Source organism: Macrobrachium nipponense, chromosome 20 (genome assembly GCF_015104395.2).
Source record: "Macrobrachium nipponense isolate FS-2020 chromosome 20, ASM1510439v2, whole genome shotgun sequence".
NCBI classification, from domain to species: Eukaryota; Metazoa; Arthropoda; class Malacostraca; order Decapoda; family Palaemonidae; genus Macrobrachium; species Macrobrachium nipponense.
This window is the reverse complement of record NC_061089.1, coordinates 66,549,346-66,559,770: the sequence shown is the minus strand read 5'-3', so window position 1 is coordinate 66,559,770 and position 10,425 is coordinate 66,549,346. Positions and strand designations below refer to the sequence as shown.

The window sequence follows — 10,425 nt, the reverse complement described above, 5'->3', positions numbered from 1 at the left end:
AACTCATATGAACCTCACTATTCTGCGAATGATCATCATGGAGTTTACTTTCATAAAAAGGAAAATACAATTGATGATTTCTTCTTGATGTTTAGTTAGGTCACATGTGGAGGGAAATTTTAAATATTGAACGAGATATTTGAAACAGTTAGTTTGACCTCAATAACTTTTTTCACGCCCTCACTAATATCGCCGCGTCGCCGTCCACGAAGACACAGCAATATTGTGAGGGTGTGAAATTGACACTAAATAATGATCTACCAGGAACAAAAGTATGATCCAAGCAAATGCCTGCAGCAGCCACACCTGAATGGAACAAAAGTTGACGATAATGGTTAGTAAGCACTGAATATGATTTTCACCATTGCTATTTTTATTATTCTTTTATTATAAGATTTTTGTATATATTTAACACTGGTAATGTAAACTATTATTCTTATATCATTACTATCACAATATCTCGACCATTCACATCCGTCGTTACAAGACAAACAGGCTTCATTGCTGTGTTACCAGACCATTTTCATGAAACAGAAGGGGACGGGGTAAAGGCCAACACTTCAAGGCAACTGTATGTAGTACGTACATACACTTACAATGGTCCAGTTAGAGAGCTAATAAAGAGGAATTAAGTGATCTCCGAACAGCTAAATTTTACTGTGAAAAGCTTTGTTCTTTCATTTACTATTTTGTTAATACTGTTCAACTAGACCGTCTCACTCGGCGCACTGGCTCAATTAAGACTTTTTTTTTTTTTTTTTTTTTTTTTTTTTTTTTTTTTTTTTGTATTTCATTTGATTGTTTTCATACTTTATCATAACGTTAAATTTATTGAGAAATTCCCTTTTTATTTGAATTGTTATTACTTTTAAATACATAGTAATATTTTAACTCTCTCTTCTCCTCTCCTCAACATATCAACGCTCCTTCGTTCAGTCTCAAGTCAACTGGGCGTGACGTCACCGCTGTACGTACGATTTTATACATCTTTTATGCTAAATGTTATATTGAAAGCTAAATTTTATATTAAATGCTTTATACTTTAATGTATTTTGTCGAATATTGTTAACATGAAACTATATATTGTAAATGAAAAAATAAATGAATACAGTTTACCTTGTAAGACCCAGTAGGCCGTCTAACAAGTATAAACTAGATAAGTCAGTTCGAAGTACGAGCATTTGTTCGACAAATGATACTCTCGAAAATTTTGTTCGAAAAACGTTAAGTTCGACATATGAAACGTTCGACAAACGAGGTACCACTGTATCTACCCTATTCCTACAAGTTTTGGCTGATCCCAGTCTCACTCAACAGTCTTGAATCCTCTTTAGTCTTTACACTTGCTGGAGAGTTTTGAAGAGTCAAGTTGAGGCAGTAGTGAAGCAGGTGTTCTGAGAGTTGCAGCACCTTGATCCATCAGGTAGGCTCCATCAACATCCTCAGATGCTTGGACATATACGCTGGCTAGGATGAGTAGTTTCAGAGGAAGCCATAATCCTAAACATATATACTCAATCACACTGGAAAGAAAGAACACAGGCAAAACACAGCCGGCTTGGGAGGAGAGCAAAGCTTAACCGTTTACTCTCCAAGCCGGTTAGGAAAAGACTGGCGCTTGGCGCTGGCAGTCTTCGAAGTTCGACCAGATGATCCAGATCTCACCTCATATACGCAGGCGTTGCCAGATCTCGAATTCCTTGCTTACAATCTCTGATTGTATTAACCGGTTTACCAGCTGCACTTGGGAACATCCTATTGTTAAGACCGAAGGTTTGTTCCGCAAATGAACAACTTGCAATCGTTACCTGTCTTGATCACATGAAATCTTCATAAACATTATCCTCTCCAAACTGACCATGATTTTTACAGTATTTTCAAAAGAATGTATATCAGTTACGCCACTGCAATACTGGACTGCACTACAATCGTTAGGGGTTAAGGTTAATAGTACCATGATTTCAATTTCTTAGTGTTTAATATCAAGTAAAGGAAGGAGATGCCCCAAATTACATAGAAAATCGACATAACTAACATTACTTGCAGAATGAGACATTCTGGTCTTGTATGATAGGCAAGGAAAATTATTAGTAAATGAAAGGTAGTACCTCAACTAAACAGATACTTTGGAGCTCTGGCTTTCTAATAAGTAACAATCCATTTTTTTAGGCTGCATGTTGATATTTTATAGGTTTCTTACAACTGCTAACAGCAATTGCAAATATAGTTCCTAACCTAAACCAACTTGTGCTTTATGCTCAACATTTAATTTAAGATGTTTACTTAAAAATATATCATATCTAAGATGGTAGCATAGCAGAAAATAATTATAACATTGCAGCTGAAAGTAGAGAGATCCGCCAAGTTGAGGTCCTTGAACTTTAGGTGTTATTACAGCAAATGTCTTATCCTCATTCCATTACTGTATTGGCATTAAATATGTGAGAGAGGCTGACTACACAGTACTGCCTTACCCACAACTTATGGGGTCCCTAGTCTAATATACAACAATGAGAGCGAGCTTAGACAGATCTCTATTTAGGTAAAGATGACTGGAGTATGTTTAATGCTGCTGCTAAGCTGAAAAAATAGAAAAATGGGAAGCTATTATTAGGTAATACATTACTGGTAATAGACTACAAAATAAGAGTGAAAGGTTATGTCTATAGTACTTAAATACAAACAGTATTCAATGACAACAAACTAATTTTCAACTTTTATTAAATACATATCAATTTGTTGTGCAAAATCTCAATATAATATGTGCAGTCTATTTTGATTTTATAAAAATTCACATGAAAAATATGGTAGTTACTTTCAATTGTAAAACTATTCTGCAATAAACAATGAGAGCTACTTGCAAACTTTGTTTCATTTTGTCCACCTTTTTTTTCAGTAATTTCTGGTCAAAACTTCCTAGTAAGAAACTGTTTTAGTAACATACAGTTTCTAGTATGAAAGCGATTTAGTAAATTCTATTCCAAAGTACCCAAGAAACTGTTACTAAACATTAAAAGTATTAAACCATCTCACTAAATACTTGAATAGTATAACTACTCCACTACTCCATATTAATGAACTAAGCTTAACAAATTAATGTTATATATATACACAGTAAGGTAAGTCTGTACATACTATTCTACTGAAGTTTGTCACTGCTTCTCAGGACGTTTAAAAACTACATTCTTAAACTGACCTTGGATCAGACCATCTACCTCTTTTATTAGACCTCTGCTCTTAAGGATATTACTCCACACCAATGCCGAGGCTCCTCTTCCCAATCTCTTGTCTAGTTCCAGGATCATCAGGTCACCAAATACAAAAGAGTCTTGCCACGATTTGGGCCGCCATGGGAAACGACTTCTGATGCTGTGTTTTTTCCTGGCCACTTTTATCGTGTCTGGGAGGATTCCAGTATAGTAGACGTCTTCCATGCGGAATGGATGGGTTTTGTTCGCTGCTTCGTAGATAGGCCTGATTATGCTCCTTCCAAGAAAACGAGGAAAACATGATTTTATAATAGTACTCTTAGCAACTACGTACATTGATGGCGAGTTATTTTTACCTTTTAGAATTCTGGTCATAAGGCTAGTAAACATAAGGGATGGCAGTTAATTTTACAATTAATACTCTGCACAGAATTCAACACAAATATCAGCAATCAACCACACACACACCTAGCTCATTCTTGTAACAATGCAGGATACCAACAACAACAAAAAAGCTGATTGAATTTAAACAGATTTTAAATTATTTTCATTTCATCATATCACTTTTTTTAGTTCACAAGTCTTTACAGAATACGTATTGTGCTGACCAATTAACACATTTCATATAATGGAACCCCTTACAATAATACTTGTGTTATTTGTTTATTTGCATGGTGCTTTTACGTTGCATGAAACCAGTAGTTATTCAGCAACGGGACCAACGTGACTTCCGAACCACGTCGAGAGCAATTTCTATCACCAGAAATCCACATCTCTCGCTCCTCAATGGAATGGCCGAGAATCGAACCCGCGACCACCGAGGTGGGACGCCAACACCATACCAACCACGCCACTGAGGCGCTACACAATACTAGTGTTAGTCAAGTTGAAAGAGTTCATGTAATAGTAACCGAAGTACGGATTACAGGTAAGAGAAACATCATATTCTGAAACTGGGCTAGAAAATTCTACACTAGGAACTGGAGTCTTACCTTGGAATAACATATCCTGGGCCCATGCAATACTCAGGATACTTGTCTTTAGGATATTCTTCCCAGGACACTCTCCACTTGGCGTGAGGGCAATTGACACGACAGGGTGACGCTGGTCCTCTTTTCTTGCAGACAAACGTATTATTTAATCTCCTACCAGAGTCTTGCACTTTATGTAAGTACCTGAAGAATAATTGAAGAGAAAAATTAACATTGTTTTAAGATGCTCTATTTTACGGTAAAAAAATTTAAGTAATCCAGATGTATAATGTTGATGTATAACACTGAAGGTTCCTCTTTAATTATCATTAGGAAGGGTATGTTTCTTCATTATTGTAATTCTTGTTGCAGCAATAAAAGTATAAAATATTCATGAATGTTTAAATCAAGACTAAAATGTATGTATGTACCAGCTACGACAAGTAAAATTTCCACTGAATACGCTTGAGAACTCTCAATTGAATAGAATTTTAGTAGTGTTGTGAAATAACTTTGTATATATGGGTACAAATTTATATAGTATAAAATGGTTAATATAGGACAAAAATGGGATATTTGGTTGACTGGAAGAAAAGACAGGTTGGTGAAAAGGATGCATAATTCTAGAATCTATGAAGATAGAATAGATAAACTTTGTTACACTGATATGTCATAATCGTTACAAGAAAAGACCCAAACAAATTAAGTACAAGCAATCAGCATACTATTTGTAATGAGGGCTGACTTTCTTCTATTGAGTTTGAGTAACCCAGTGCCTTTGTCTAGCTCCAGCATAAGAAAAATAAAATATAAGGCCTGGAACTTACATAATAGATTAAGATATTCATAAATAGCTCAGCATTTTGAGGATGGTTTTCTTTTTCTTTTTTTAATTCTCTGACCTCTTCCCTTGTCAAGAGAAATCTCATAAGTGAACAATACTGTAAATAGAATTTCTAATCCCAAGAAATTATAGATTGTTTACTTGAACATTAGCAACATTCCACTGGGTCCAGTACTTTCAGGAGGATTCAAACCTTCACTTCAGCCATATTCTCCATAAGAAGATACGAGACCCTTCAATTTTTTCCAGTGCAACAGTTTCCAGGTCAGGTCAGACCTATTGAACTAGCAAGGTGTAAAATACAGCATGAAGTCCTAAATCTTAGAGGAGGATGACAATACTATGAGTGGGTTAGATAAGGTACAACCTAAGGTACTACAATGTTACCTGATGACATCATACAAATTAGAGGGATACTTTCTACTGCAGGCATTGTCACTTTCCTGCCTAAGTACAGATTAGGCTATCTAAGTAAATAGTTTGTCCCTTATGACAGCAATCTTTTAAAGCAATTTTTGAATGCCATGAATGCAAACCACTGACTTAAAAACAAGTCCCCCTCCTGTCCACCTAAATGAACACAGATGCATCAGTTTGTTAGTAAAGATACATTCTTATATGTGAATGGGAGTTTTTTTTTTTTTTTGTACCCTATTTTGATGGGAATCCATCACTTCTTATGCCAATAAGATTGCAGCATCTTCTTTTTAGTATATTTATCCATGTGGCTACTTCAAGCCTCATGTAAAGCAATGCAAGACAATGGTTTGCCTTATGTCAAAATTACTGATAAGTTAGGCTGCCAAGTAGTATGGTATACTAAATAGATGTAACTACTATATTTATATTTTTTTCAATCAAAACACCAGACATAAAATCTCACTCACCTCGAGAGAGCAAATGTGTTCACAAAAACATCAGCATCACTCTTCAAAACCCACACAGGATTCGGGCAGTATCTGTCAACCCAGTGAAACAGAGCTAACGTCTTCAACGTTAGATTGGTGTAAGAGTCCAAAACATCGAGTAAAATTACATCGCGGTACTTATCACTCTCTGTCTTAACATCATTCATGATTGTCTCGTCGGATATTTGGCCAATGAAAAAGACTGTACTAAAACCAGTCAAGTTCCTATAAGTTTCATTGGCCCAAAGCCGTCTGATCCGATTCCTGGCTTTGAATTCCCAGGGGGCAGTGCCTACGATATTGATGATATACAAGTCACTTCGGTTGCTACAATAATTTGGTTCGCTGATGACATAACTGTAAGGGAAATCTTCATCGGCAGTAGTTACTTTCAGTTCACTTTCTTCCACTAAAGATTGATATCGATGCTTAAGAATGGCATTCCATTTACTCAAGTGATGCTTGATAAGGAGGGTATCATCACCCCACTGGAAGATGAGTGGGTACCACAGCTGGATGCCCACAAGAAGTGCACAAACTATTAAAAATGACACTTTTCTTCTTATAGGGATTATCCTCAGAGCAGATGGGCAGGCACATTCTGAAAAGGAAATGAGAAACAAACTGAATTAAAATCAATTTACCAAATACACAGTATATTTTTCATCTTTCATTTTCTATTGCTTCTGTCATAAAAAGACACAAAAAGTCTACCTTTTATACACAGAGCTTTGATAAAGATCTTTTTTAAGGTGCAATTGATGTCCTGTTAGATAAAAATCCCATCTTAAAATCATACAAGGCAACCATGAACATGTGCAGAATTTATCGTTCAATATTTAATGAAACATAATTAAAAGATCTCTTCATTTCTCAAGAATTCACAACAGGCCAGAAAACCATGTCATAAAACACATCAGCACATAATGGATACTCTACATATCACAAAGTGGTTGAAAAAAAAGTAAAAAACTGTAAGTGGAGAACGAATCTTTAGCAAATACTGGACAATCGTATGAAGAGCTGGTCACAGCTACCATATAACCCAATTTGTAATGTATTAACAATAAGTTACCACCGTAGGTTTATGACCATTTCCTGCAGTGTGGATGCATCCTAAGATAAAATAAAATGATTAAGGTTAAGACCATGTGCATAAGGGTTGGGATTTTTAATTCCAACAATCATCCACTGTGGAGGCCATAACAAAGTGATCAAGAATGTCATAGTGGAGTCAGGCTAGTCTATGTAGATAGAATGTCACATGAAAATACTTTCTGATATACAGTATACTTAACTGAAATCCTATAATGAAAGGGGTGCTTCATTTCGATGACAATTTAAGTGGAAACCGATTAATTTACACGTTTTCATCAGTCATTCTTATGGCTACTGGCCTGATATTCTGCCCACAATAACAACTAAATTATCTCCTGAAAACTGAAATGTATTTATGTACAGAATATTACAGTTTGAGATGCATAATCCAAGGCTGCATTTAGTATGAAGCAAATGTTACTGGTCAAGTGATTGAAGGCAAGTCAACGGCCAAGTTCATTATGCTGTAATCTATTCCACAGGTGTCATAGGCTCCATATTTACTTGCTTACTTAATCCATCTCTGATAAACGTTTCAGAGCACGGGATATCAAATCATTCATCATGCAATACTTAATCATTTTAATTTATATGATTAAACCAAGTAGACAATATTTCAACTGAAGAGAAAATGATTCTTGAATAACCTACTACTCACTTAACATTACGTATCGTCACAATAGTTTATGTAGTCTTTAAAAAAATAATCCTAAGCAAACGTAGATGGAAAGATCTTAGTTGAACAAGCGAACGTGTAAGTCAAAGGTCCCCTTTGGAAGGGTATAGTGCCATCAGTGCAACTCACAAGATGCACTGTAGGCATTACTTGAGGTTCTTTGCAGCGTCTATTCAGCCCCTAGCTTCAACCCTTTTCATTCCTCTTACTGTGCCTCCGTTCATATTCTCTTTCTTCCATCTTGCTATCCAACCTCTCCTAGTTGTTTCATGGTGCGACTGTTTTGAGGTTTTCCTCCTGTTATACCTTTCAAACCTTTCTATACAGTGCTGTTTTTGCAAAAAATGCATATAGATATTCAGCACAGGACCGAAAAGAACACACCTAGTTAAAAGGTAAAGGTGGGTGACATATGTTGTGCTTAATCATAAAATTCCAAAGTATGTTAGTACACAAGAGAAGAAATACCCTACTCGTGAATCACTGTTCCTTGCCTAAAACACATTCAGAAGTAAATAAAAGTCATACTAGTGCCATTGATGGATGGAAAGAGCCATACTTATCAGGAGGGTTCATGTATTAAACATGCCATTTTACAGCCTCATTAACCATGTACACGTAGCCGGTAATTAGTCAGGTAAAGTCAACCAATGAGAAATCAAGACCATAAACTTTTTCAAACATTTGGTTCTATACTAAGAGTAGGTTAATACACTTCCATACATAACCATCACTTGTATACATCTTTCAAACAAGCCTTAATACCAAAATACAAATTACAACCTAACACCAAAGTCAAGACTTGTCTTGTAGTACAAGGCCTCCAAAAAGCTTTGTAACTATGTAGGCCTATTTCATTAATGAATGTGATATATACTACACTCAACATCCAAATGGATGCCTATATATTATTTTTTTTCCTAGAGCTATTCGAACTGGGACTCATAAACTGTGTCCTTCCCTTGCCCAGGCCTGAAGAAAGCATGAAAAATGTGAAGTAATCAGGTATTTAACACACGCACGCTATGAAACGATCTGGCATTCTTCTGGTATCTGATTCCCTAGCCTTATATATTATGTTAACGTAATTTATAAGGAATAATGGTGCAACCAAATAAAAGACTGAAAAAAACTGACAAATATTACATAGGAAAGATTGTGCACTCGACCTGTTACATGAACAGCTTTATAGGTTAAGAAAATAGAAATAACCATATATAAAAATAACCTAATGTTAAAAAGCCCTAATTCACAAAAATACTATCGAGTTGGAACAAAATGATTAATGACAAGTGAACTAATATATTTTAATTCTCCAAAAAGTCTCATTAGTGATACCGACCTTCCAAACATTACCATTAATAAGGATTTTACAAAAACAATAATTTGCATCATTTAATAATTTAACCTCAAGACATAAACTGATATAACCCGAGCAGAAAACGGCCTATATAATTTGTAAAATATATGAAAAAAAAAAATGCAGGCAACACGGAATTAATTTTGGTATTAAAGGAAATATGCAAATACCATCAGTACCGAACATCAGATTTGTGTTTTCATGACTCAATTATCACATTGGTCAAGTCGGCAAATTTAAACTTGTTAACTGGGCTTGTTAACTGCTCTCATTAATTATATCTTCGTCTCACCTTTCCAACGCATTCTGTTATTCGGTGACGTTTCCTAAAACAGCCTGTAAAACGTCAGTTCTTTAGATGATTTCATATTGATCAGTCATTAAGACTGAGGCACTCGTAAGACTGTACAAGTCTGACGCTGAACGAGACAGTCAGTTTTGATTCTTCATCCATTGCAATCTCACAATTCTCTTACTGGGGAAAATATAAAGTGCTCACTATTTAATCACTTTAATCTTTCATCATCTTCATTATCACGGTAAATAATTATATTAATGTACTGTTTCATGTTAATAAAAACATATCGTTGGGATATTTCTTTAACTGGTTCCTAAGCGCTCACTCCACAAACACAGTTGCGGGCACAGTACACTGTTTATGAGGTGCAAAGCTTTATTTCCTTGTTTACTTTACTATTATTTAGTTGAACTCTATGTTACTTCATAATGTTTATTTTAACTTTCACATTTTACTAACGGTACTAAACTTCTTCACATCTTGGAACAAAGAAATCAAGGGGCGAGCGGATATATCGAGAAGAGCCGTTACAGAGACAAAGCCTTAACACAAGGAAACCGGTACGAAAACGTATTTGGAAACTGTAGAATCAACCGAGCTCAATCGTCTAGTTCGTTACACCAACCGTCCAGATGTTCAATGGACACTGATATGATATGTGGCGTTTTATTCCGCCTAGGCAACCAGCCACAACTGCGCACCGGGAAAAAAATATATCGCTTTTGTAAGCGACTGATATGCCGGGGGTGGCGAATTTTATGCTTTCCCGAGTAGTAACGTGCAATTAAATAACTTTTCCTCGCATGAGTTTTGTGTAGTAAATGTGTATCTTAAAAGTATCCATAAAATTTACATCAGTATTTTCTAAAACGGTCGTAACTTGCAGAACTGCGTTCAGCATCGAATTTACAATACTCGAATCGCCTCATAATTCTGTAAGACATCAACAAAACGTTTCTTAAGCAGTATTTGTTTTTATTTTCACGCAAACATTGACAAATTTCTCTCAACTTCGCTCCTCCCTCTTTTCGCAGCTATTTCATGGCAAGGCTCTCTCTCTC

The 10,425-nt window shown here is 35.7% G+C and overlaps 1 protein-coding gene across 2 annotated transcripts; it reads right to left on the bottom strand.

Moving 5' to 3' along the window:
• Positions 1-1,038: 1,038 nt before the first annotated feature.
• Positions 1,039-10,026, bottom strand: LOC135221183 (beta-1,3-galactosyltransferase 1-like). 2 transcript variants are annotated; one of them, XM_064259016.1, is made up of 5 exons: positions 9,359-10,026; positions 5,912-6,533; positions 4,202-4,384; positions 3,197-3,486; positions 1,039-2,580 (listed from the first exon to the last, which is right to left on the bottom strand). In XM_064259016.1, the coding sequence occupies exons 1-5, from the start codon at positions 9,369-9,371 to the stop codon at positions 2,576-2,578; spliced, it is 1,113 nt and encodes a 370-aa protein (XP_064115086.1). In that variant the 5' UTR covers positions 9,372-10,026; the 3' UTR covers positions 1,039-2,575. The 2 variants fall into 2 exon arrangements, with proteins under 2 accessions (XP_064115086.1, XP_064115079.1); XM_064259009.1 differs by having other exon boundaries at positions 1,039-3,486; positions 9,359-10,025.
• Between the last annotated feature and the right edge of the window lie 399 nt (positions 10,027-10,425).

Excerpts from the sequence above, each read along its gene's own strand:
- LOC135221183 (XM_064259009.1), bottom strand. Across the intron at positions 4,385-5,911 it reads AACACATTTGCTCTCTCGAG|GTACTTACATAAAGTGCAAG; the intron begins GTGAGTGAGATT and ends ATTATTCTTCAG. Across the intron at positions 3,487-4,201 it reads CCAGGATATGTTATTCCAAG|GAGCATAATCAGGCCTATCT; the intron begins GTAAGACTCCAG and ends TTTTCTTGGAAG.